Raw genomic sequence first — 27,898 nt, 5'->3', positions numbered from 1 at the left:
GGAGAGGGGAATCACGGTTGGGAAAGGGGGAAGGAGAGGGGAATCACGGTTGGGAAAGGGGGAGAGGGGAATCACGGTTGGGAAAGGGGGAAGGGAGAGGGGAATCACGGTTGGGAAAGGGGGAAGGGAGAGGGGAATCACGGTTGGGAAAGGGGGAAGGGAGAGGGGAATCACGGTTGGGAAAGGGGGAGAGGGGAATCACGGTTGGGAAAGGGGGAAGGGAGAGGGGAATCACGGTTGGGAAAGGGGGAAGGGAGAGGGGAATCACGGTTGGGAAAGGGGGAAGGGAGAGGGGAATCACGGTTGGGAAAGGGGGAAGGGAGAGGGGAATCACGGTTGGGAAAGGGGGAAGGGAGAGGGGAATCACGGTTGTGGAAAGGGGGAAGGGAGAGGGGAATCACGGTTGGGAAAGGGGGAAGGGAGAGGGGAATCACGGTTGGGAAAGGGGGAAGGGAGAGGGGAATCACGGTTGGGAAAGGGGGAAGGGAGAGGGGAATCACGGTTGGGAAAGGGGGAAGGGAGAGGGGAATCACGGTTGGGAAAGGGGGAAGGGAGAGGGGAATCACGGTTGGGAAAGGGGGAAGGGAGAGGGGAATCACGGTTGGGAAAGGGGGAAGGGAGAGGGGAATCACGGTTGGGAAAGGGGAAGGGAGAGGGGAATCACGGTTGGGAAAGGGGGAAGGGAGAGGGGAATCACGGTTGGGAAAGGGGGAGGAAGGGAATCACGGTTGGGAAAGGGGGAAGGGAGAGGGGAATCACGGTTGGGAAAGGGGGAAGGGAGAGGGGAATCACGGTTGGGAAAGGGGGAAGGGAGAGGGGAATCACGGTTGGGAAAGGGGGAAGGGAGAGGGGAATCACGGTTGGGAAAGGGGGAAGGGAGAGGGGAATCACGGTTGGGAAAGGGGGGAAGGGAGAGGGGAATCACGGTTGGGAAAGGGGGAAGGGAGAGGGGAATCACGGTTGGGAAAGGGGGAAGGGAGAGCGGAATCACGGTTGGGAAAGGGGGAAGGGAGAGGGGAATCACGGTTGGGAAAGGGGGAGAGGGGAATCACGGTTGGGAAAGGGGGAAGGGAGAGGGGAATCACGGTTGTGGAAAGGGGGAAGGGAGAGGGGAATCACGGTTGGGAAAGGGGGAAGGGAGAGGGGAATCACGGTTGGGAAAGGGGGAAGGGAGAGGGGAATCACGGTTGGGAAAGGGGAAGGGAGAGGGGAATCACGGTTGGGAAAGGGGGAAGGGAGAGGGGAATCACGGTTGGGAAAGGGGGAAGGGAGAGGGGAATCACGGTTGGGAAAGGGGGAAGGGAGAGGGGAATCACGGTTGGGGAAAGGGGGAAGGGAGAGGGGAATCACGGTTGGGAAAGGGGGAAGGGAGAGGGGAATCACGGTTGGGAAAGGGGAGGGAGAGGGAATCACGGTTGGGAAAGGGGGAAGGGAGAGGGGAATCACGGTTGGGAAAGGGGGAAGGGAGAGGGGAATCACGGTTGGGAAAGGGGGAAGGGAGAGGGGAATCACGGTTGGGAAAGGGGGAAGGGAGAGGGGAATCACGGTTGGGAAAGGGGGAAGGGAGAGGGGAATCACGGTTGGGAAAGGGGGAAGGGAGAGGGGAATCACGGTTGGGAAAGGGGGAAGGGAGAGGGGAATCACGGTTGGGAAAGGGGGAGGAGGGGAATCACGGTTGGGAAAGGGGGAGAGGGGAATCACGGTTGGGAAAGGGGAAGGGAGAGGGGAATCACGGTTGGGAAAGGGGGAAGGGAGAGGGGAATCACGGTTGGGAAAGGGGGAAGGGAGAGGGAATCACGGTTGGGAAAGGGGGAAGGGAGAGGGGAATCACGGTTGGGAAAGGGGGAAGGGAGAGGGGAATCACGGTTGGGAAAGGGGGAAGGGAGAGGGGAATCACGGTTGGGAAAGGGGGAAGGGAGAGGGGAATCACGGTTGGGAAAGAGGGGGGGACGAAGGGAGAGGGGAATCACGGTTGGGGAAGGGGGAAGGGAGAGGGGAATCACGGTTGGGAAAGGGGGAAGGGTGAGGGGAATCACGGTTGGGGAAGGGGGAAGGGAGAGGGGAATCACGGTTGGGAAAGGGGGAAGGGAGAGGGGAATCACGGTTGGGGAAAGGGGAAGGGTGAGGGGAATCACGGTTGGGAAAGGGGGAATGGAGAGGGGAATCACGGTTGGGGAAGGGGGAAGGGAGAGGGGAATCACGGTTGGGGAAGGGGGAAGGGAGAGGGGAATCACGGTTGGGAAAGTGGGAAGGGAGAGGGGAATCACGGTTGGGGAAGGGGGAAGGGAGAGGGGAATCACGGTTGGGGAAGGGGGAAGGGAGAGGGGAATCACGGTTGGGGAAGGGGGAAGGGAGAGGGGAATCACGGTTGGGAAAGGGGGAAGGGAGAGGGGAATCACGGTTGGGGAAGGGGAAGGGAGAGGGGAATCACGGTTGGGGAAGGGGGAAGGGAGAGGGGAATCACGGTTGGGGAAGGGGGAAGGGAGAGGGGAATCACGGTTGGGGAAGGGGGAAGGGAGAGGGGAATCACGGTTGGGGAAGGGGGAAGGGAGAGGGGAATCACGGTTGGGGAAGGGGGAAGGGAGAGGGGAATCACGGTTGGGAAAGGGGAATCATGGTTGACATGCTGCAATGATCTACAAACTGATTGTCTGGAATGAAATGACTTTGCCTGACGTTCTAGGGCTGGGTGTGTCCGCACCCCCCCTAACCACCACACCCCCCCACCTTCTCTTCCACCTGCCCCACACCCCTCCTCCCTCACCACTCCCAACATCCTTGGCTCCCGCCAATTTACAAACTAGGTCTGCGCTCCACGTTGAGAAATGCAGCACTGTGCAAAACACGAGGAAATCTGCAGATGCTGGAAATTCAAACAACACACACAAAATGCTGGTGGAACACAGCAGGCCAGGCAGCATCTATAGGAGAAGCACTGTCGACGTTTCGGGCCGAGACCCTTCGTCAGGACTAACTGAAAGGAAAGATAGTAAGAGATTTGAAAGTAGTGGGGGTTGGGGGAAATGCAAAATGATAGAAGACCGGAGGGTGGGTGAATGAAGCTAAGAGCTGGAAAGGTGATTGGTGGAAGTGATACAGAGCTGGAGAAGGGCGAGGATCAGGGGACGGGAGGCCTTGGGAGAAAGGAAGTGGGGGGGAGCACCAGAGGGAGATGGAGAACAGGCAAACAACTGAATGTCAGGGATGGGGTAAGAAGGGGAGGAGGGGCATTAACGGAAGGTAGAGAAGTCAATGTTCATGCCATCAGGTTGGAGGCTACCCAGCCGGCATATAAGGTGTTGTTCCTCCAACCTGAGTGTGGATTCATCTTGACAGTAGAGGAGGCCATGGATAGACATATCAGAATGGGAATGGGATGTGGAATTAAAATGTGTGGCCACTGGGAGATCCTGCTTTCTCTGGCGGACTGAGTGTAGGTGTTCAGCGAAACGGTCTCCCAGTCTGCGTCGGGTCTCACCAATATATAACGGGCCACACCGGGAGCACCAGACGCAGTATACCACACCAGCCGACTCACAGGTGAAGTGTCGCCTCATCTGGAAGTACTGAGCAAAAATCGCTGCCCACATGGGCCTGAGGCTTGGGCGCAGTACTGTCGATTAGCGTATATACAAGAACACGGGTGGTAGTCCTTGAAAGCCACTGCACTGCTGAGGCGAGTGAAGTTTACGCCGTTCAGAAGCCTGACAGTGGAAGGGTTAAAACTGCTCCCGAAACTGGTGCTGAACTTCCTTCCCAGTGGCAGCTGGAGGAATCTGGGTGGAAGCCACAAATCGCAAAGCCTGTCCTGGAAGGCCGAAGTAATTAAAAAAAAACAGGGGGCGTTCATTTATTGCCCATCCCTAGTTGCCCTTGAGAAGGTGGCAATGAGCTGCCTTCTTGAACCGCTGCAGCCCCTGGGGTGTAGGTTCACCCCCAGTGCTGTTAGGGAGGGGATTCCATGATTCTGACCCAGCGACAATGAAGGAACGTGATATGTTTCCGAGCCAGGATGGGGAGTGACTCGGAGGGGGATTTCCAAGTGGGGGTGTTCCCAGGTATCTGCTGTTCTCAGCCTAGACGGTGGTGGTCGTGGGTCTGGGAGGGGCTGCCTCAGGAACGTCGGCCTGTTGTCACAGTGCATCTTGTAGATAGTACACACTGTGGCAACTGTCCGTCCATGGTGGGGGGACTGGATGCTTGTGGAAGGGGTACCGATCGAGTGGGCTGCCTCGTACTGGATGGTGTCGAGCCTCTGGAGTGTTGATGGAGGCTTCACTCACCCAGGCGAGGGGCGAGTATTTCACTCCACTCCTGACCTGAGCCTCGTCGATGGTGGACGGGCTCTGGGGAGTCGGGAGGTGAGTGACACAGGATTCCGAGCCTCTGACCTGCTCTGGTAGTCGGTGTTTATATGGCTAGACCGGTTCAGTTTCCTGTCGATGGTGGACGGGCTCTGGGGAGTCGGGAGGTGAGTTACACAGGATTCCGAGCCTCTGACCTGCTCTGGTAGTCGGTGTTTATATGGCTAGACCGGTTCAGTTTCCTGTCGATGGTGGACGGGCTCTGGGGAGTCGGGAGGTGAGTGACACAGGATTCCGAGCCTCTGACCTGCTCTGGTAGTCGGAGTTTATATGGCTAGACCGGTTCAGTTTCCTGTCGATGGTGGACGGGTTCTGGGGAGTCGGGAGGTGAGTTACACAGGATTCCGAGCCTCTGACCTGCTCTGGTAGTCGGTGTTTATATGGCTAGACCGGTTCAGTTTCCTGTCGATGGTGGATGGGTTCTGGGGAGTCGGGAGGTGAGTTACACAGGATTCCGAGCCTCTGACCTGCTCTGGTAGTCGGTGTTTATATGGCTAGACCGGTTCAGTTTCCTGTCGATGGTGGACGGGCTCTGGGGAGTCGGGAGGTGAGTTACACAGGATTCCGAGCCTCTGACCTGCTCTGGTAGTCGGTGTTTATATGGCTAGACCGGTTCAGTTTCCTGTCGATGGTGGACGGGCTCTGGGGAGTCGGGAGGTGAGTGACACAGGATTCCGAGCCTCTGACCTGCTCTGGTAGTCGGAGTTTATATGGCTAGACCGGTTCAGTTTCCTGTCGATGGTGGACGGGCTCTGGGGAGTCGGGAGGTGAGTTACACAGGATTCCGAGCCTCTGACCTGCTCTGGTAGTCGGAGTTTATATGGCTAGACCGGTTCAGTTTCCTGTCGATGGTGGACGGGCTCTGGGGAGTCGGGAGGTGAGTGACACAGGATTCCGAGCCTCTGACCTGCTCTGGTAGTCGGAGTTTATATGGCTAGACCGGTTCAGTTTCCTGTCGATGGTGGACGGGCTCTGGGGAGTCGGGAGGTGAGTTACACAGGATTCCGAGCCTCTGACCTGCTCTGGTAGTCGGAGTTTATATGGCTAGACCGGTTCAGTTTCCTGTCGATGGTGGACGGGCTCTGGGGAGTCGGGAGGTGAGTTACACAGGATTCCGAGCCTCTGACCTGCTCTGGTAGTCGGAGTTTATATGGCTAGACCGGTTCAGTTTCCTGTCGATGGTGGACGGGCTCTGGGGAGTCGGGAGGTGAGTGACACAGGATTCCGAGCCTCTGACCTGCTCTGGTAGTCGGTGTTTATATGGCTAGACCGGTTCCGTTTCCTGTCGATGGTCACCCCCAGGATGTTTCCAGGGGATCACGATGCCCCAGGAAGGATTGTATACGTGAATGCCGCCTCCCTCACCCGGTAGTTCTGAGTGTACACAGCCAGACCCATTAGCACCCGGACTATCTATTATTGTTGCAGAATCGGCAACTTGGAGCGAGCGATTCGGAGAAGAAGTTGTCCAGGGCTCCAGGCCCTCATACAGGGTCCGGGGTAGCCTGGAAAGGCAGGGTGACAGGACCGGAGGGGGGCGGACCGCCCGCTCCCCTGTGGATGTCCGATAGTGCCACTGCGGCCGCGAGGCTGCCGTGACGAACTGAGACTGGGGCTTCGGAGCCTACTCCGGGGATCCGGATCAGAGGACTCAATTCGGCTCGGAACGCTGTAGCTCGCTGCCGTTGTTTGTTTGCTTCCCCCACCCCCCCTGTCGTTCTCTGCCCATCGGGCTCTGGTCTTTTGTTTCTGAACCGGGTTCTTTGGGGCCGCCTTTGCGGAGGCGAACCTCACAGTTGTTCACGTTCTTTGATTAAAAACGTACTTTGAACCTTGCCCACAGAACCGCGAGTCCAATGTCGGCACGGCACGGGAAGTGGTTAAGGAGACGGAGGGGATGAGCTTTCATTCCAGCTCGTCGACCCTAGCCCACCCTTCTGTTCCTTGTTCCACAACGAGCAGGGCTTTCGCCTCCGAGATACCGACACTGACAAGCGCAGAAGCCTGAAGCAGGGCCTGGCGACCCCGTTACCGATCCTAAACACAAACGGTACCGCACTGCTGCTGGAGAGAAGTTTTCAAAGTTCGGAGATTTACGGGGCTATTGGACGTGGTATCGCTCATCAGCCTCCTTCGTTTTTTCGGCGTCCCCTTTCTCGTGGCCGATTTGGCCATCACTTTTTTCTGAGGGTGGGGGGGGGGGGGGGGTCAGGAATTGTTACCGGTTTTTTCCTGTGTTGGAGGAGGTGAGTGATTTGATGCCACCGTTGCCGATTATTTTTCCTGCAAATGTGGGGGGGGGGGGGGTGGATTTTGGGAGCTGCAAGTATTGTTTCTTTTTGGTGTGTGTGAGAGAGAAGAGTTGGTGTGTTTTCTTTCAACAACTGCCCCGGTCTTTTTGTACTCCGTGACTATCTGGAGAAGACAAGTATCAGAGCTGCGCTGACGATAAAAATGAACCTTTCGAACGCAGGGTAACACATGCAAAATGCCAGCAACCCGGGCAGCATGTACGGAGGGGAGTAAACGGTCAGCATCTCGGCCCGAAGCTGGAAAGGAAAGGGGCAGAGAGCCAGATCGCGAAGGTGGGGAGGAAGTGCAAGCTGGCAGGTGATTGGTGAGGGGGAAGAGCAGGAACGGGAACGATATGAGAAGCTGGAAGAGATAAAGGGCTGAAGGAGACGGAGAAGTCTCTGTTTTTCCCTCTAGTCCTGCCGAAGGGTTTCGGCCCAAAATGTCGACTGTACCTTCTCCCCCCATGGATGCTGCCTGGCCTGCTGTGCTCCTTCAGCATTTTGTGTGCGTTGCTCTGGATTTCCAGCATCTGCAGATTCTAGTTTGCAAAGGAGCCGGAGAGGAGAGCAGACCATGGAATAACAAGGAGAGATGATGGGGAGGTCATGTAGGAGATTGGGACGGGGTAAAGATGCCAGGGAGAGGAGTGGTTACCAGAATTTTAGAGAAGTCGATGTTGACCCTGTCGGCTTGGAGACTGGGAAGGTAGAATATAACCCAACCCGCGTCTGGCCTTGACATGACAGCAGAGGTGGTCACTGGCAGACATGTCAATGCAGGAAAGTGAGTGGAATTAGGATGGCAAGATTCAGGTTACTATGGTGTCTCGGTCACCACTCGTTTCAGCCAATCACTACCACGTCAAGTCTCCTGGCCCTTTGCACGTCCTTCCTCTGGGTGTTCCGGTGTCCAAAGACACACACACACGGGGGTGGGGGGGGGGGGGGGGAATGGCTTGTCTCACTAATAACCCACAAAGGATTTGTGTCGTGATGGACTTTAAGACTCAGGAACCGCTGCCCACACCTGCTGCCAAGCCCTAAGTCCTGAGTTAAGCCGACGTAAATATAAACTCGCGGAGCGAAATGAACTCCATTTGAGAATTGGCATTCCGTTAACTTTAACGCACTAACGGCGTCTGTCAACGGAACAGTAAGACTGTGTACCTGGCAGCTGCTGTGGGCGGCGGGCCCTGAGCTCCCCGGGGTCCCAAAGGAGAAGCAACCGGAAATGCAATGCTACCAAGCGGACCAATCACAGTTGTCGTGGTCTGCGTCGCCGCGATGCGCGAGTTACTTTTTTGGGGAGGTGCACGTCACCCTACGAAATTGATGCGACGCAGAAGTATAAATCAGGCTTTACAGGGGAACGCTAGTTGGGGGATCCAGTCGGTCAGGGGAAACCGCCCCATGACTAGGCTAGATCCTAGAATGTTGAAAGGGTTGGACAGAGTAGATGTGGAAAGGCTGTTTCCCTTGGTGGGTGAGTCCAGGACAAGAGGCCACAGTCTTAGAATTAGAGGGTACCCATTTAAAACAGAGATGAGGAGAAATTTTTTAGCCAGAGGGTCGTGGATTTATGGAATTCATTGCCATATGTGGAGGCCCAATCATTGAGGGTTTTTAAGGAGGAGATTGACAGGTATCTAATTAGTCAGGGTATCAAAGGATATGGGGAAAAAGCTGGAAATTGGAACTAGATGGGAGAATAGTTTAGCTCATGGTGGAGTGGCGGAGCAGACTCGATGGGCCGAATGGCCTGCTTCTGCTCCTTTGTCTTGTGATCCGGAGATGGGAGACAGCGGCCGGCTGCCCGTTTCAGCGCGGCGATGCCGGTAGAGAGCAGCGCACTTTACCGTGACGGGCCAGCCTGGCTACACAGAAAACCTCCAGCACAATACAGGCCCCTCGGCCCACAACGTTGTGCCGAACATGTCCTGACCTTAGAAATTACCAGGCTTACCCACAGCCCTCTGTTTTTCTAAGCTCCATGTTCCTATCGAAAACCCTCTTAAAAGACCCTATTGTATCCGCCATTGCCGGCAGCCCATCCCACGCACTCACCACTCTCTGAGTCAAAAACTTACCCCTGACATCTCCTCTGTACCTACTCCCCAGCTCCTTAAACCTGTGTCCTCTTGTGGAAACCATTTCAGCCCTGGGAAAAAGCCTCTGACTATCCACACGATCAATGCCTCTCATCATCTTGTACACCTCTATCAGGTCACCTCTCATCCTCCGTCACTCCAAGGAGAAAAGGCCGAGTTCACTCAACCTATTCTCATAAGGCATGCTCCCCAATCCGGGCAACATCCTTGTAAATCTCCTCTGCACCCTTTCTATGGTTTCCACATCCTTCCTGTAGTGAGGCGACCAGGACTGAGCACAGTACTCCAAGTGGAGTCTGACCAGGGTCCTATATAGCTGCAACATTACCTCTCAGCTCCTAAATTCAATTCCACAGTTGATGAAGGCCAATACACCACACATCTTTGAACTTTGTATTTCAGAGCATTGTGGGCATAGAAACATAGAAACCCTACAGCACAACACAGGCCCTTCAGCCCACAAAGCTGTGCCCAACATGTCCTTACCTTAGGTATTACCAGGCTTACCCACAGCCCTCTATTTTTCTGAGCCCAATGTACCTGTCCAGGAGTCTCTTAAAAGACCCTATCTTACCCGCCGTTGCCGGCAGCCCATTCCACGCACTCACCACTCTCTGAGTAAAAACACTTACCCCTGACATCTCCTCTGTACCTACTCCCCAGCGCCTTCAACCTGTGTCCTCTTGTGGCAACCATTTCAGCCCTGGGAAAAAGCCTCCGACTATCCACACGATCAATGCCTCTCATCATCTATCAGGTCACCTCTCATCCTCCGTCGCTCCAAGGAGAAAAGGCCGAGTTCACTCAACCTATTCTCATAAGGCATGCTCCCCAATCCGGGCAACATCCTTGTAAATCCCCTCTGCACCAGTTCTATGGCTTCCACATCCTTCCTGTAGTGAGGTGAGGAGAACTGAGCACAGTACTCCAAGTGGAGTCTGACCAGGGTCCTATATAGATGCAACATTACCTCTCAGCACCTAAATTCAATTCCACAGTTGATGAAGGCCAATACACCACACATCTTCAACGTTTGAACTTTGTATTTACCTAGGCTTTACCCATAGCTCTCTGTTTTTCTAAGCCCAAATGTACCTGCCCAGAAGTCCCTATCGTATCCGCCTCCACCTCCGTCGCCGGCAGCCCATTCCACGCACTCACCACTCCCTGAGTAAAAAACTTACCCCTGACATCTCCTCTGTACCTACTCCCCAGCACCTTAAACCCGTGTCCTTTCGAGTTAACCATTTCAGCCCTGGGAAAAAGCCTCTGACTATCCACATGATCAATGCCGCTCATCATCGTGTACACCTCTATCAGGTCACCTCTCATCCTCCGTCGCTCCAAGGAGAAACGGCTGAGTTCACTCAACCTGTTCTCATAAGGCATGCTCCCCAATCCAGGCAACATCCTTGTAAATCCCCTCTGACTATCCACACCTCTATCAGGTCACCTCTCATCCTCCGTCGCTCCAAGGAGAAAAGGCCGAGTTCACTCAACCTGTTCTCATAAGGCGTGCTCCCCAATCCAGGCAAATCCCCTCTGTGGCGAGTTTAAATTAAAATGCAGAGCGAAGGGTTAGGGTTAGGGTTATGGATTACGCAGCAACGCGCAGGCTGCTGAGGAGACCCAGGCGAGGGTCGGCAGGTTGCGGATGGGGGTGAACGCCAGTTACCTCCGGCTTGGCGGCCTCCGTCTCCTCCATCGAGCTGCTGCGCCTCCTCGCCCGCTTCTTCTTCACCAGGTCGGCGTCCCTCAGGTGCGAGAAGCCCGAGCGGCTGCAGCGCCCCGGGGAGCGGCTCTCCGTCGACAGCGAGCGCTGCGGCCGCTCCGGCCGGCCGGACCCCGGCTCCACTCGAGCCCCCGGCGCCGGCCCGGCGGCGACCGTCCTCCCGGCATCCTCCGCTTCCGCGCGGGGAGGCTGCCCGCCGACCTTCTTCCCGTCGGCCCCAGCGGACGGCTGCTCCCCGGGACCGGGCGCCTTGCTGGGCTCGCCGACGGCTTTCCCATCAGGTTCAGCCCCGGCGGCCGACAGTTCCACACTGATTCTCCTCTCCGGCGCCCCGTTACTTCCCGGTGCGGTCGGTGGCACGGTATCTGGGACCTGCTTCCCGGCCACAAGCGTCTCCGGACCCACATTGACCTGCTTCCCATGGTCCTTCGCTGCAGGAGAGTCCGCAACTTCGACCTGCTTCCCATGGTCCTTCGGTGCAGGAGAGTCCGCAACAGCTTCGACCTGCTTCCCATGGTCCTTCGGTGCAGGAGAGTCCGCAACAGCTTCGACCTGCTTCCCATGTTCCTTCGGTGCAGGAGAGTCCACAACAGCTGCGACCTGCTTCCCATGGTCCTTCGGTGCAGGAGAGTCCACAACGGCTGCGACCTGCTTCCCATGGTCCTTCGGTGCAGGAGAGTCCACAACAGCTGCGACCTGCTTCCCATGTTCCTTTGTAGCAGGAGAGTCCACAACAGCTGCGACCTGCTTCCCATGTTCCTTTGTAGCAGGAGAGTCCACAACGGCTGCGACCTGCTTCCCATGGTCCTTCGGTGCAGGAGAGTCCACAACGGCTGCGACCTGCTTCCCATGTTCCTTTGCAGCAGGAGAGTCCACAACAGCTGCGAGCTGCTTCCCATGTTCCTTTGTAGCAGGAGAGTCCGCAACGGCTGCGACCTGCTTCCCATGTTCCTTTGCAGCAGGAGAGTCCGCAACGGCTGCGACCTGCTTCCCATGTTCCTTTGCAGCAGGAGAGTCCACAACAGCTGCGACCTGCTTCCCATGTTCCTTTGTAGCAGGAGAGTCCACAACGGCTGCGACCTGCTTCCCATGGTCCTTCGGTGCAGGAGAGTCCACAACAGCTGCGACCAGCTTCCCATGGTCCTTCGGTGCAGGAGAGTCCGCAACAACTGCGACCTGCTTCCCATGGTCCTTCGCGGCCGCGGAGGGCGTCCCGTCACCGGGCGCCGGGGCCTCGGCTCCCCGGCTCTTCCTGCGGGCCGGCACGTCCGGCGTGTCCCGGCTGTTGCGCCGCTGCGCCTCCTTCTTGGGCCGGGCGGGCCTGTGGGGCGCGGCGGCGGCGGCGGCGGCGGGCGGCGGCCTGCGCTCCGGGTAGAACTGTCCCGGGTCGATGGAGCTCTGCGTGTCCGAGTCGAAGCGGCCCACCTTGTAGGTGCTGTGGCTGCTGTTCTCCTCGATGTGCAGCACGTCCAGCTCCTGGCCCGTGAAGTGCGCCCGGATCTGGCACAGGTAGGTCATGACGATCAGCTTGTCGGGGATGGCCAGCAGCACCATGTCCTCGGGCTCCAGCAGCCGGCTGATGCCCAGGCCGGCCAAGCCGTCGAAGGCCTGCGGACGAGAGGCAAGGTCAGTCCCGATCCGCCCTGACGTGATGCCATGACAGCCCGGGGCCGGTCACCTGCTGGGAATTTTCCACACAACCGTTCGGGACCCTGAATGAGTGAGTGTGAGGGTGGTGAATACTCGGGCACCTGGGGGCAGCAGGGCTGAGCAGCGGCAAGTGCAGTTTAGCAGGGAGGGACACCGGCGGAGAAACGGCCTGGGCTTCGGGAAGTGCTGCAGAACAGAGGGGCCTGGTGAGGCAGCATCCCGAATGGTCTGCTTTGGTCACACTCCTATTGGAAGGATGCCGATTAGCTGGAAGGGAAGCCTGGGGGAATTACGAGGGTGTCGCCAGGATTCCGGGCTGGGTTGTAAGGAAAGGTTAGACAGGCAAGGATTTTACTCCTTGGAGCACAGGAGATCTTTCAGAGGTGCCTAAAATCATGAGGGGGTAGACACAGGGTCTTTTTTTTTCCCTTCTGGAGAGGGAAGAGATGTACCAGGTACCCGAATGACAACTTTTTAAAATAACCAGAGGCCCCAAACAAGGCTGATCTTGAGGGGGTAGATACAGTGGGCATGCACGGGTTTCAAACTGCCCTGGGGAAGTTGCTGAGCCAGGTGCATTAACAATATTTGAAAGACACTTGGAGGGAGTGGGGGGGGGGTTTGTGGCACAGTAGCATTGTGGTGAGCACAACACTTTACAGTACAGACGACCTGCCACTGCCTGTGAGGGGTTGGTATGTTCTCCCCCTCCTGTGACCACGTGGGTTTCCCCTTGGTCCTGCAGTCCGAGGATGTTTAATTGTTCATTGTAAATTGTCCCGCGATTGGGCTAGAATTAAATTAGAGGATTGCTCGGCTAGAAGGGGCCCAGTACGCTCTCTACCTCCATCAATAACTGGTGGGTAAACATGGCTAGGAATAATTTAGAGCAGAGGGGTTGGGAACAGTCCCTCAGTTCAGTAAGAGCCCTTGGTGTAAAAAGAGGCTGGGAACCCCTGGGCCAAACCTGCAAACGGGACTGGTTCAGGTGGGAATTTCGGTCCAGAATGCACGACATGGGCTGATCTTGTGGAAGAGCCCAGTCTGGCATCTGTATGGGGAATGGGAAACTGCAGGAAATGTCAAAAATTCCTCCTCCCCCCCCCCCCCCCCGAGGGGCTGCCTGACCCACCGAGTCCTCCAGCAGATTGTTGCTACCCTGTGTTCCAGTGTCAGCCCTCCCTCTTATCTCTGCTGTCACTGTGCTGGTTGTTCTATGGGGTGGGGGGGCAGATGGAGATACGGCTTTACCAAGGGAGGCAGCAGGTAGAAAAATTTGCCGAGGACAAGCGTGCTGCTGGACAAGACCATGATCACCCACGTCGTGTGACGTGACACAGAGTGATGACATCATATGGCCTGGCACTTAATGATGATGTCGTATGACAGGGCACATGACAAATGAGTCGATGCCCTCCGGGGCAGTTGGGTTTGAGCATTTGCCCTCCCCGAAGGTCCCGGAGATTTTGGATTGGACTATAGTTTGTATGGCTGGCTGGTGGCGTAGTGGCATCAGTGCTGGACTTTGGGGCGGAAGGTCCCGAGTTCGAATCCAGCCGGCTCCCGTGCGCGCTCTCCATCTGTGCTGGGTTAAAACCCCGAGCTAGCAACCTGACCTCGCAAAAAAAAGAAGAAATTGCCTGCTAAGGAAACCTCAGCAGCTAAAAGTGAGCTGAAAGGCAATTTTTCTGTACTTTATATTGACCTCTTTCTGTTCCATATTTGTGTTCTCAGCCATTCTGGATGCAGATTGGCGGAATGGGGGGGTGGTTTGATGTTCTCGATTTTCCAGGTGCATGATCCGTTAGCTTTTGCGCGGGGAGGGGTGGGGGGGGGGGATTGACGTCTTTCAACTACTCCATTGGTTTCCCTGTATTTCATCACTATCTGGAGATGAATCTCAGAGTTGTATTCTGCACTGACTTTGATAATAAAGTGAACCTGTGGACCTTCGAATTGTTCTGTATTCTGAGATTATTTTGTCGATTTTACTAGTGGCGTGCGCGCCCGGAAACAGGGCACTGCTCGTTTCCAGACAGAATTAATCTTGCTGTTGGAGCAGAGAATGAAACAGTTTGCTTACATTAACAGATCCAGAGGCTGCTTCTTGCAAAGGGAGAATGGTGTGTGACATTGGGGAGAAAAATTAGTCTTGCTATGACCCTTCAGGGCACAGGCGAAGCCGAGCCTGATGCTGTCTCGCCTCCTGACTCTGAACTGGGTGTAGTTGCAGGGAGGTGGGAGGAGGTCAGGAATGCTCCCTGGATTAATCAGGAGGGACTTCACTCGCAAGCCCGAGAGATGCTGGAAATCCAGACTGATGCTCGTAGAAAGTGCTGGAGGAACTCAGCAGGTCGGGCAGCATCCACGGAGGGGAATAACCGGTCGGTGTTTCGGGGCTGGAAGGGAAGGGGGGAGGGAAAAGAGGACCAGCCATAAGATGATAGGTGACGTCCGTAAGATGTGGGGGAGAAGGGGATGAATTAAGAAGCAGATAGGTGATAAAGGGGTGGAGAAGAAGGAACAGAGATGTCAAGGGTAAGTGTTTTTCCTCAGAGTGGTGAGTGCGTGGAATGGGCTGCCGGCGACGGTGGTGGAGGCGGATACGATAGGGACTTTTAAGAGACTCCTGGACAGGTACATAGAGCTCAGAAAAATAGAGGGCTGTGGGTAACCCTTGTTAATTCCTAAGGACAGGACATGTTGGGCACAGCTTTGTGGGCTGAAGGGCCTGTATTGTGCTGTAGGTTTTTTTGTGTTCCTATGAATCTGATAGGAGAGGGGTCTGTGGAAGGAAGGGAAGGTGGAGGTGATCGGCAGGTAAGGAGAAGGGGGAGGGAGAGACATCTTTACCAGAAGGTGGAGGAATCTGCGTTCATGTCATCGGTTTAGAGGCGACCCTGAGGGAGTGTGAAGTGGTGTTCTCCGAGGTGTCGGAATGGATAAGATTGCCAACTGGGACTTCACGCATCTCGAGTTGTGCAGCAGGTTGAGTGGCTGCCTCACGTCACCAGGGGCCCCGGTTCTGTGACTGTGTGGGTGGGGTTCCCTGTGGGGTGAGGGGTGAAATCTTGGCAAGTGCACGGAGACCAGTGGAAGTAGGTGGTCGATTGTCAGTACAGACCAGATGGGCAGAAGGGCCTGTGAGAGCTCTGTTTCTGACGGGAGTCACAAGCTGTGGACAAGGAAGGAGCAGTAAGTGGGGGCCAAGTGCATGATGGGATGAAGGTCAGTCGGTGGTGACCATGGGGAGGTCAAGTGGCTCACTCAGGAACCCAGCACTGGCTTAACCTTCGACCTGCACACCCCGTCACCAAACACCCCCCCCCCAACTTCCAAACCTTCATGGTAGGAGTCTCGCTTCCACACCTCACCTTCCTGTTGTTGGCCTTGATGTCTTGGGGATCCAGTGAATTGTAGTCACTAGAGGGGGGAGATAAATGGTGGGGAGTGAGAGAGTGGAGAGTTGAGACTGTGATGGGCAGGTTGCAAACTCGGCCTGCAGAGAACCCGAGGCAGATCTTGGCTGTCAGCGGGAGAGGACCCTGGGCAGGGCTGTGCCGTGGGGCTGGTTTTCGCTCCGTGTTTAGGGCAGGAAGAGGGTGGCTGTGGGTGTGGAGCCAGGAGGGAGTCCCGGGGTGGAGTTGTGCCATTGCTGGGGAGGGCACAGTCTGGCTGATGGGTTAGCGAGAAGGAAGACCTAGGGTGGAGTCGAGATGAACAGACCTTGCCTGTGGGGACAAGGGCCCAAGGTGGAGCAGGCAGGAAGAGGAGGTCGCAGGAAGGGCCCCAGGGAAGAGCCAAGGTTTTTTGGGGGGGGGGAACAGGTCCCAGGGCAGGGACGGGTCCCTGGGCGGAGCTGAGGCCGGGGGGGGGGGGGAAACAGGCCCTAGGGCGGAGCCGAGGCCAGGGGATGGGTCCCGGGGCGGAGCTGAGGCCGGGGGGACGGGCCCCGAGGCAGGGATGGGTCGGGGTGGGGCCGAGGGGCAGAACCGAGGCCGGGAGGGATGGGTCCTGGGGCGGAGCCGAGGCTGGGGGGGGGGGGGAACAGGCCCCAGGGCGGGGATGGGTCTCGGGGTGGGGCCGAGGCCGGGGGGACGGGCCCCAAGGCAGGGGTGGGGCCGAGGCCGGGGTGGGGACGGGTCTCGGGGCGGAGCTGAGGCCGGGGGTACAGGCCCCGGGGCAGAGCCGAGGCTGGGAGGGATGGGTCCCGGGGCAGAGCCGAGGCCGGGGGGGGGGGGGGGATGGGCCCCGGGGCGGAGCTGAGGCCGGGTGGGGGTGGATGGGCCCTGGGGTGGAGCCGAGGCCGAGTGGGGGGGAATGGGTCCCGGGGTGGGGCCGCTCTACTCACATGAGCTCTGGGTGGAAGTGGTGCAGGATGGCGCAGAAGGCGAGGCCGTTCCTCCAGGATGTGGTGAAGTTGGTTATCTTCAGCCGGGGGTAGCTCTTGGTCACCTCCTTGCACCAGTCCAGCAGGCAGCGACTGGGATTGACCGGCGCCGCAGTCTGACCGGGACTCTGCTGTGGGACAGCCAAGAGAAGAGGGGGCAGTGAGACGAGGGGCCTTACCGGGGCACAAGCCCAGCTCCCACCCCTTTAACCCTTTCCTCTCCATGCACCTTTCAAAATACCTTCCAATTGTACTTCACCTGCCAGGCGAGGCCCGGCTGGACCCGCTTTGTCGCGTGCCTGTGCTTCGTCAAAAGCAGAATTTCCTGGTGCCCAGCCATTTAAATTCCTACCCCCATCTTCCAACATGCCAGACCGTGGCCTCCTCTTTTGCCATGAAATAGCCACTCTCGGGGCAGAGGAACAACACCTCACGTTTTGTCTGGGTCGCCTCCAGCCTGATGGCACGGACAGCGAGTTCTCCTGCAAATTGTTTTCCTTCCTCCTGCTGGCCCCCACCTGCTATCACCTCTTCACATTCTCCCATGGTCCACTCTGCTATCAGACCTTTCCCACCCAGCTGGATTCACCTCTCGCCAGGCTAGGCCTCACTCGCCCCACCCCACCTTTTCATTCTGGCATCCTTTCTTTCCAGCCCCGAAGCGTCCACAGACGCTGCCTGCCCTGCTGAGTTCCTCCAGCGCTTTGTGCACATTGCTCGGTGGTGGTGAACCTGATGTTGATCCAGTCGGTGAAGCTACGACCAAAGGCTTTCCCTTCCCAGAATGCAAGGAGCCCAGAGAAATCCCTAAGCACACGAGATCGAGCAGAGCACTCACCACCAACGTCCCAGGCGGTACCTTCTCTCTCGCAGCCTCTGTGCTGGTGCCCTCCTTAGCCGTGTTTATCGTCAGAGGAGGAGGCGGGGCCTTCCGCTTTGTTTTCCCTTCAGATCCCCTCTGGTTGGTTGGAGTCGCCGTGGACGGTGGAGCGGGCCCAGAGGAGGGGCAACTGGCGGATGGGGTCGGCGCTGCCGAGTTGTCCTTGACCTCGGAGCCCCGGCTGACGGCCTGGGGCGGTGACTCGGGCGCTCTCAGTGAGCGGGAAGGGTCTGCCGTGGCCGGAGAGGCCCCGTTGGTCAGTGGCGTGGAGTCCGACAGTGTGCTCTGCATCTTTTTGATTCGGGGGGCGGGCAGTGGTCTCTCACCCCTCACCCCGTTGGCCTCCTGGACCCTGGAATCGAGAGCAGACCGCACCATGAGTGGAGTTCAGCACCAAATAGTCAACTGAGGGGCTTCAACGGTGAACGTGGAAAGCAGGGTCCAAGACATAACGCAATGAATGGGACCCAATGCTGAATGAACCCAACACTCCCTGAACGGGTCCAGTCCTCAATTAACAGTACACAATTAACCCAATGGTCACTGAACGGGTCCAATAGCAAATTAACCCAATAGTCACCGAATAGGTCCAATACTCAATTAACCCAATAGTCAATTAAACCAATAGTCACCGAATGGGTCCAATAGTCAATTAACCCAATAGCCAATTAACCCAATAGTCACTGAATGGGTCCAATAGTCAATTAACCCAATAGTCACCTGGTCAATATCTGTGGAGGAGGGGGAACTGCGCAGGCGTGAGTGACGTCAGCGTCGAGCGCGCACTTTAAAAGGCAGGACTTCTTTTCAGAGCGGGCAGTGGAGTCCGTGGAAGCAGAGTCCTGGGCTTTGGCTAAGTGGGCTTCGGTGTAAGGGGACTTCGGCAAGCCTGTGTGATCGCTCGCTGAGGGGAAGAAGGTAAGGTCGCTAGGTGCTTTTTAGACTTATTCTATCAATCCAGTTCAGGTATGGGGGAGACAGTCAGAGCAGTGGTGTGCTCCGTATGCAGTATGTGGGAAGTCAGGGTCAACACAGTTGTCCCTGATGACCACACCTGCAAAAGGTGCGTCCAGCTGCAGCTCCTATCAGACCGTGACGGAGTTGGAGCTGGAGCTGGATGAACTACGGATCATTCGGGAGGCAGAGGCAGAGATAGAAAGGAGTTATCAGGAGGTAGTCACACCATAAACCAAGAAGTAGGCAGATGGGTGACGGTCCAGAGAGGCGGGGAGCAGGCAGAGAGAGCAGAGCACCCCTGCGGCCATTCCCATTAACAATAAGTATACCGTACTGGATACTGTTGATGGGGATGACCTACCAGGAATGAGTTGTAGTGGTCCTGCCTCTGGCACAGAGGTTGAACCCTCAACTAGAAAGGGGAGGAGGGAAGAGAAGAGAGCGATAGATTTAGGGGATTCTATAGTCAGGGGGGCAGATAGGAGATTTTGTGGGGCAGATCAGGAGTCTCGGATGGTATGTTGCCTCCCTGGTGCCAGGGTCCGGGACATCTCAGATCGGGTGCAGGCTATTCTTGAGAACGAGGGCATGAACCCAGATGTAGTGGTCCATGTAGGGACCAATGATGTAGGTAAGGTGAGTGAGGGGGTCCTGCTTAGAGAGTTCAGGGAGTTAGGAGTGAAGCTGAAAGGCAGGACCTCCAGGGTGACAATCTCGGGATTGCTACCTGTGCCACGTGCAAGTGAGGCGAAGAATGGATTGATTATGCACATTAATACGAGGCTGAGAGCATGGTGCAGGAAGGAAGGGTTCAGGTTTTTGGATAATTGGTCTTTGTTCCAGGGACATTGGGATCTGTTTCGAAGGGATGGTCTACATCTGAACCGGAGGGGTACTAACATTCTTGCAGGAATGTTTGCCAGTACTGCTCGGGGGGGGTTTTAAACTAGATGTGCAGGGGGCAGGGATCCAGATCCAGAGGGTTGGTCAGAAGGAGCATGGGGTTAAATGTGTAGAAGGTTTGGGTGATCTTGAGAAGGTCATCAAAATTCAGGGTGCAATTTGCCCGATGGAAGTTCAAGGAGCTGGGTTAGGTACAACTGACAGTGTTTTAAGCAAAGAGGAGGAATGGGCTAAGAATTCTATACTTGAATGCGCGTAGTGTCAGAAATAAGACAGATGAGCTTGAAGCTCAGATGAAAATGGGGAACTACGATACTGTTGGGATAATGGAGACATGGCTGCAAGGGGATCAGGCCTGGGAATTGAGTGTACCAGGGTATACGTGCTATCGTAGAGACAGAAATATGGGAAGAGGGGGTGGGGTGGCCCTGTTGGTGAGGAATGAGATTCAGTCCTTAGCAAGAGGTGACTTGGGAACAGGGGAAGTAGAGTCTGTGTGGATTGAGCTGAGGAACAGTAAGGGTAAAAAGACCCTAATGGGTGTTGTGTACAGGCCCCCAAACAGTAGCGTAGATATTGGGTATAAGTTGATTAGGGAGTTAACATTGGCATGTGCTAAAGGTAATGCAGTCGTTATGGGAGATTTCAACATGCAGGTGAACTGGGAGAATCAGGTAGGTGCTGGACCACAGGATAGGGAGTTTGTGGAGTGTCTAAGGGATGTATTTTTGGAACAGCTTGTGCTTGAGCCAACCAGGAATGAGGCTATTTTGGACTTGGTGATGTGTAATGAACAGGAATTGATAAGTGATCTTGAAGTAAAGGAGCCATTAGGAAGTAGTGATCATAACATGATAAGTTTTTATCTACAATTTGAGAGGGATAAGGGCAGATCAGAGGTGTCAGTGTTGCAATTAAATAAAGGAGACTACGGAGCCATGAGGGAAGAGCTGGCCAAAGTTAAATGGGCGGATGCCCTGGCAGGAAAGACAGTGGATCAGCAGTGGCAGATATTCTTGGGGATAATACAAAAGATGCAAAAGCAGTTCATTCCAATGAGAAGGAAGGATTCAAAGAGGGGGAAGGGGCCACAGTGGTTGACAAAGGAAGTCAGAGATTGTATAGCATTAAAGAAAAAGAAGTATGACAGGGCTAAGATGAGTGGGAATACAGATGATTGGGAAAGTTTTAAGGAACAGCAGATCTTAACTAAAAAAGCAATACGGAGAGAAAAAATCAGGTATGAGCTCAGTCTAGCCAGGAATATAAAAGGGGATAGTAAAAGCTTTTTTAGCTATGTGAAGAGAAAGAAGATAGTTAAGAACAATGTTGGCCCCTTGAAGAATGAATTGGGAGAAATTGTTATGGGAAACAGGGAAATGGCAACAGAATTTAATGCGTACTTTAGATCTGTCTTCACCAGGGAGGACACAAGCAATCTCCCAGATGTATGGATGGGCCAGGGTCATAAGATATCAGAGGAATTGAGACAGATTGACATTAGGAAAGAAACTGTGATGAGTAGACTGGTAGAACTGAAGGCTAATAAATCCCCGGGTCCAGATGGTCTGCATCCGAGGGTTCTAAAAGAGGTGGCTCAGGAAATTGCGGATGCATTGGTAATCATTTTCCAATATTCCTTAGATTCAGGATCAGTTCCTGAAGATTGGAGAGTGGCTAATGTTATCCCACTTTTCAAGAAGGGGGGGGAAGGAGAAAACAGAGAACTATCGCCCTGTTAGCCTAACGTCAGTCATGGGGAAGATGCTTGAGTCCATTATTAAGGATGAAATAGTGGCACATCTTGATGGCAGTAATAGGATTAGGCCGAGCCAGCATGGATTTACCAAGGGCAAATCATGCTTGACTAATCTGTTGGAGTTTTTTTGAGGGTGTAACAAGGATGTTAGACGAGGGTAAGCCAGTGGATGTTGTGTACCTAGATTTTCAGAAGGCATTCGATAAGGTGCCACATAGGAGATTGGTGAGTAAAATCAGAGCTCATGGCATTGGGGGCAGGGTTTCAACATGGATAGAAAACTGGTTGGCAGATAGAAAGCAAAGGGTAGCAGTGAATGGGTGTTTCTCGGACTGGCTGGAGGTGACTAGTGGGGTACCACAGGGCTCTGTATTGGGACCACAGCTCTTTACGATTTATGTCAACGATTTAGATGAGGGCATTGAAAACTATATCAGCAAGTTTGCTGACGATACTAAACTGGGTGGCAGTGTGACATGCGAAGAGGACGTTAGGAGAATACAGGGAGACTTGGATATGCTGGGTGAGTGGGCAGATACTTGGCAGATGTCATTCAATGTGAATAAATGTGAAGTTATCCACTTTGGAAGCAGGAACAAGAGGGCAGAGTATTGTCTGAACGGTGTAGAGTTAGGTAAGGGAGAAATGCAAAGAGACCTAGGAGTCCTAGTTCACCAGTCAATGAAGGTGAATGAGCAAGTGCAACAGGCAGTGAAGAGGGCAAATGGAATGTTGGCCTTTATTACAAGGGGAATTGAGTACAAGAGCAAGGATGTCCTTTTGCATTTGTAAGACTACACCTGGAATATTGTGTACAGTTTTGGTCTCCAGGTTTAAGGAAGGACATTCTGGCAATTGAGGAAGTGCAGCGTAGATTTACTAGGTTGATTCCTGGGATGGCAGGGCTGTCTTACGCAGAGAGATTGGAGAGATTGGGCTTGTACACACTGGAATTGAGGAGATTGAGAGGGGATCTGATTGAAACATTTAAGATAATTAAAGGATTTGATAGGATTGAGGCAGGAAATATGTTCCAGATGTTGGGAGAGTCCAGTACCAGAGGGCATGGATTGAGAATAAGAGGTCAGTTATTTAAAACAGAGTTGAGGAAGAGCTTCTTCTCCCAGAGAGTTGTGGAGGTGTGGAATGCACTGCTTTCAAGAAGGAGCTAGATAGATATCTGATGGATAGGGGAATCAAGGGATATGGGGACAAGGCAGGGACTGGGTATTGATAGTGAATGATCAGCCATGATCTCAGAATGGCGGTGCAGACTCGAGGGGCCGAATGGTCTACTTCTGCACCTATTGTCTATTGTCACCGAATGGGTCCAATACTCAATTAACCCAACAGTCATAGAATGGGACCAATATTCAATTAACCCAATAGTCACCGAATGGGTCCAATAGTCAATTAACCCAATAGTCACCGAATGGGTCCAATAGTCAATTAACCCAATAGTCACCGAATGGGTCCAATACTCAATTAACCCAATAGTCACCGAATGGCTCCACTATTCAATTAACCCAATAGTCACTGAATGGGTCCAATAGTCAATTAACCCATTGGTCAATGAATGGGATCCAATACTCAATTAACCTAATAGTCACTGAATGGGTCCAATAGTCACCGAATGGCTCCAATATTCAATTAACCCAATAGTCACTGAATGGGTCCAATTCTCAATTAACCCAATAGTCACTGAATGGGTCCAATTCTCAATTAACCCAGTAGTCACTGAATGGGTCCAATACTCAATTAACCCAATGGTCACTCAATAGGTCCAATTCGCAATTAAACCGTCACTGAATAGGTCCAATAGTCACTGAATAGGTCCAATACTCAATTAACCCAATAGTCACCGAATGGGTCCAATAATCAATTAACCCAAGAGTCACTGAGCGTGGTTGAATAGTCAACAGAACAGATACTCAAGGAACCCAACACTCATTGAATGACAGACACGTCAAAATGGAGGAGGGGCTCCGAAAGTCAGACTGAATTTATGGAGGGAATATGCCTTCAGGGCTTCGGACCAGGAGCCTTCAGCCGGACTGGAAGGGAAACGAGGCACAAACTAGAACACAGAAGTTGGTGGAGGAGAAGGGGTAGAAGATGGCAGGTGATAGGTGAGGGGGAAGTGTGTAGGTGGAGGAGGGGCGATGGTATGAGAAGCTGGAGATTACTGTTGGGTCAAAGAAGGAGGGGAACCAGAGGCAGGTTAGGAGAGAAGGGGTGAGAAGGTAGCCAGAAAGGGGGGTGGAAAAAGAGTGAAGGTGGTAGGGAGGGAGCAATTAACAGAAGTTGGAGAATTTGTTGCTTGGAGGCCACCCAGATACGATTGGAGGCTGGGTCCTCCAACCTGAGATTGACCTCATTGCGGCCGTAGAGGAAGCCATTGGCCAGCGTGCCTGATTGACACTGGGAGGTCGAATTGAAATGGGGAGCTACCAGGAAATCCTGCCCTCTGCAAAGCTGCTCAACAAAGATCCTCCACACCCCTGACCTGCATCAGGTTTCAGCAATGTAGAGGAGGCCATACCGGGAGCACAGGATAAAATAGAGGATCACAACAGACCCACGGCGGCCTCGCCTCGAGGGGTCATAAGCAGTGGCGAGGGAGGACGTACTGGGGCAGATGTGGCAGGGTGATCAGTAAGTGGACAAGGGAGTCACATCGAGAACAATCCCTACCTGGTCTCACCTGCCAGTCTGAACTCCCTTCCCTCCTGCACCAGCTTATTCTGGCTTCTCCCTCCTCCCTCTCCAGCCCTAAGGAAGGGTCTTGGCCCAAAACTATTCATTCACCTCCGCAGATACTGCCTGGCCGGCTGAGTTCCCCCAGCACTTTGGCTGTGTTGCCCAAGAGCAGACCATGTAGATATGGTAGATGGTCACCTTCCCAGGGGTGGGAAAAACTCTAACACTCGAGGGTGTAGGTTTAAGGTGAGAGGGGACTGGGGTGGTAGGTTCTTCCACTCAGAGGGTGATGGTATGTCGAATGAAGAGGAAGTGGCAGAGGCAGGTTGGAGGGCGGCCCGGTAGCGTAGTGGTAGCACAATGTTTTACAGCACAGGTGACCTGGGTTCGATTCCCACCACTGCCCGTGAGGAACTAGTCTGTTCTCTGCCCACCCTCACCTGTGACCACTCTCAGTCCAAAGACGTATGTACAGACAATAGGTGCAGGAGTAGGCCATTCGGCCCTTCAAGCCAGCACTGCCATTTAATGTGATCATGGCTGATCATCCACAATCAGTACCCCGTTCTTTCCTTCTCCCCATATCTTGACTCCGCTATCTATCTAACTTTTTCTTGAAAGCATCTAGAGAATTGGCCTCCACTGCCTTCTGAGGCAGAGCATTCCACAGATCCACAACTCTCTGGGTGAAAAAGTTTTTCCTCAACTCTGTTCTAAATGGCCTTCCTCTTATTCTTAAACTGTGGCCTCTGGTTCTGGGCTCCCCCCAACATCGGGAACATGTTGCCTGCCTCTAGCGTGTCCAATCCCTTAATAATCTTATATGTTTCAATCAGATCCCCTCTCATCCTTCTAAATTCCAGTGTATACAAGCCCAGTCGCTCTACTCTTTCAACATATGACAGTCCCGCCATTCCAGGAATTAACCTCGTGAACCTATGCTGCACTCCCTCAATAGCAAGAATGTCCTTCCTCAAATTTGGAGACCAAAACTGAACACAATACTCCAGGTGGGGTCTCACCAGGGCCCTGTACAGCTGCAGAAGGACCTCTTTGCTCCTATACTCAACTCCCCTTGTTATGAAGGCCAACATGCCATTAGCTTTCTTCACTGCCTGCTGTACCTGCATGCTTACTTTCAGTGACTGATGAACAAGGACACCTAGATCTTGTTGTACTTCTCTTAAGATCTCTTAGAAGGTCATTGTAAATTGTCCCTGATTGGGATAGGATTAAGTTGGCTGGGACACCTCGAAGCTGTGTGCTGATTCTCAATAAATAAATATCTTTAAAAGACATTTCAACAGGTAGCTAGATAGGAATGATTTAGAACAGGGGTTCCCAGGATCTTTTATGCTGTGGGCCCCCGAATTGGAACCTCTGGTTGGGGGGAGGGGGATGAAATAAGGGTAACGGGACGAGCGCAGGTGGGCAATTTAGGGCCAGCATGGACGAGCTTGGATGAAGTGCTGGGCTCTCTTCGGAACCTCCCGGAAAAGACTTCCACCCACTTCTGGCCAAACCTGCAGTCGTTCGGCCTTCAGGCAGTGAGGGAGAAAGTCCCACCTTCACCCTTCATCCGTGGCTTTTGATCTGGAAATTGTGGGAGTTAGTTTTCAGGCGGGGAGGAGGCGTGCGGAACACGAGGCACATCCGCAGGCCGAGAGCACTTACGAAGTTGCACATTATGACGGGTAAGATCGTGGGAGTTGTGAGGGACCAGTGCAGAGGATCGGGAAAAAAACTGCAGTGCGTTGTAAACTCAGTCAATTCCTTCACGAGCACCATGTTCCCCACCATCGAGGACAACATGAAAAGGCAATGCTTCAGAAAGAAGGCTTCCAACATTGAGGACCCCGCCACTCAGGACGTGCCCTCTTTTTGTTACTACTGTTCCTGTTTTTACTGTTGTGCTGTATGTATCTGATTTCGGCAGTTCTGTAACAGCAGTCTGTCCTGTTTTCAGCTTGTTCGGGTTACCATTGAAGATAAGAGGTGAGAAGAGATCATCCAATGAGAATGGTCGGATTAATGGGGGGTACACTGAGGTCGGGCTTGGGGCTTCTGTTCGAGAGGAGGTGAAGGGGTAAGACGCAGGAGAGAAGAGGTTGTAGGTCTCGACCCGGAGTGGGACCGTGATTTGACGAAGCCACAGGCGAGATCGCGTGAGGATCGGAGACTATGGAGAAACTTTCAGCTCTGACTTGTGCACATTTCTCGGTTTCATGAAAACGGGCCCTATTTTTTATCGTTCTTTTCTTTACTAACCCTTTAGTGAAATTAAGATTCATAAATATAATCTTTTAATCGTACGCACTGTACTGTCTGTTATATCGTGGCACTGATTTGTAACAGGGCAGAAAATTACACAGCATCCACTCAATCCTCAATCTCACGAGTTTGGTGGGGGGGGGGGGGTTGCTGGAGATTGTCTTCTCTGGACTTGCACAGCTGAGGAATCCAGGGGGTTTCCCGGCCATCAGGGAGCAGGTACAGGAGCCTGAGGACATGCATTCAGTTTTAGGTGATCGGTGAGACCAGGTGAGGGGGAAGGTGGGTGGGGAAAGAGTTGATGGAACAAGAAACTGGGAGGCAATAAGTTCTTGCACCTTTCTATGGCTGACGGTGCAGCGGGCTGTCTCCTTGGCACTTCTCCGCTTTTTAACGAGGCTGAGGTGCCAGCTCGACGCCCAGCACAGCATGGATGGGAAACGTGCAGACGCCGGCTGGGTTTGAACCCGGGACCGCTCCGGTGTGGATGTCATTACGCCACCGGCCAGCGGGTGATCATTGGAAGCAGTGAAGGGCTGAAGAACGAGGAACCTAATAGGAGAGGGTCGCGGGCCATCGAAGGAAAGGAAGGAAGAGGAGGTGAACCAGTACAATGAAAATGGAAGACATGCCACACTCAAATCTACTGGATGATAACCGTCAGCCAAGGGAATCAGAAAAGTTTGTGAACTTCAGGAGTGGATGCCTCATAATGAAAGGGGTTATTCTTGTAATCTAAAATCTAACACAGGCAGGCAAACAGGAACTGCTTGAATACTATCAGTTGCATAGATCAAAATGATCAAAAATTGGACCTTCGAACTAAATATTTTGACAAAGAAATTCCAATACACATTCAGTCTTGGAACGTATTTGAGGTAAATAAGGAGCAACTTTCTTTTCCCTCATGTTTCACACAAGTTTTGTTTAAAAAGGCAGAGCTGCAGGGTCGAGAGCAGATTCTGAGCTGTCCAATCTCATTACAAGACGCCTGCAGCATACAGACCTGAGAGAGGGAGAAGTGGTAGAGGTTAGTCTTGTGGTTAGTGGGATTGACAGGGTGCCAGACAACGTCTAGACCCCATACAGACAATTATCACAGAAAGAATGGAAGGGCAGATTATTATTTAAATGGTGAAAGATTGCAGCATGCTGCTGTGCAGAGGGACTCTGGAGTGCTTGTTCATGAATCACAAAAGGTTGGTTTGCAGGTGCAGAAGGCAAATGGGATGTCGGCCTTCATTGCTAGAGGGATTGAATTGAAGAGCAGGGAGGTCATGGTGCAACTGTACAGGGTACTGGTGAGGCCGCACCTGGAGTACTGTGTGCAGTTCTGGTCTCCTGACTCGAGGAAGGATATACTGGCTTTGGAGGCGGTGCAAAGGAGGTTCACCAGGTTGACTCCAGAGATGAGGGGGTTAACCTATGAGGAGAGATTGAGTCACCTAGAATTCAGAAGGAGTGAGAGGAGATCTTATGGAAACATATAACATGATGAAAGGGATAGATAAAAGAGAGGCAGGAAAGTTGTTTCCACTGGGAGGTGAGACTAGAACGAGGGGACAGAGCCTCGAGATTCGAGGGAGTAGATTGAGGACGGAGATGAGGAGGAACTGCTTTTCCCAGAGAGTGGGGAATCTGTGGAATTCTCTGCCCAGTGAAGCAGTGGAGGCTCCCTCAGTAAATATATTTAAGACAAGGTTGGATAGATTTTTGCAGAGTAGTGGAATTGAGGGTGATGGGGAAAAGGCAGGTCGGTGGAGATGAGTCCGTGGCCAGATCAGCCGTGATCTTACTGAATGGTGGAGCAGGCTCAATGGGCCAGGTGGCCCACTGCTGCTCCTATTTCCTGTGTTCTTACGTTCTCACGTGGTCCGTAGTCGTGGTTTG

At 53.8% G+C, this 27,898-nt stretch overlaps 1 protein-coding gene across 6 annotated transcripts in view; it reads right to left on the bottom strand.

Moving 5' to 3' along the window:
* LOC132383941 (EH domain-binding protein 1-like) overlaps positions 1-27,898 on the bottom strand; it is a 142,707-nt gene that overhangs the window by 15,263 nt on the left and 99,546 nt on the right. For 3 of the 6 annotated variants that reach the window (XM_059955132.1, XM_059955127.1, XM_059955128.1), the window contains exons 9-12: positions 17,377-17,770; positions 16,500-16,669; positions 15,523-15,571; positions 10,442-12,106 (exon numbers count right to left, since the gene is read on the bottom strand). In XM_059955132.1, the coding sequence (XP_059811115.1) occupies positions 10,442-12,106; positions 15,523-15,571; positions 16,500-16,669; positions 17,377-17,770 (2,278 nt within the window). The remainder of the gene's footprint in view (positions 1-10,441; positions 12,107-15,522; positions 15,572-16,499; positions 16,670-17,376; positions 17,771-27,898) is intronic. The other 3 variants (XM_059955131.1, XM_059955129.1, XM_059955130.1) reach the window with 3 other exon arrangements.

This window comes from Hypanus sabinus, chromosome 31 (assembly GCF_030144855.1).
Source record: "Hypanus sabinus isolate sHypSab1 chromosome 31, sHypSab1.hap1, whole genome shotgun sequence".
NCBI lineage: Eukaryota > Metazoa > Chordata > Chondrichthyes > Myliobatiformes > Dasyatidae > Hypanus > Hypanus sabinus.
The sequence above is the reverse complement of the archived record's forward strand: the minus strand, read 5'-3'. Positions and strand labels throughout refer to the sequence as shown.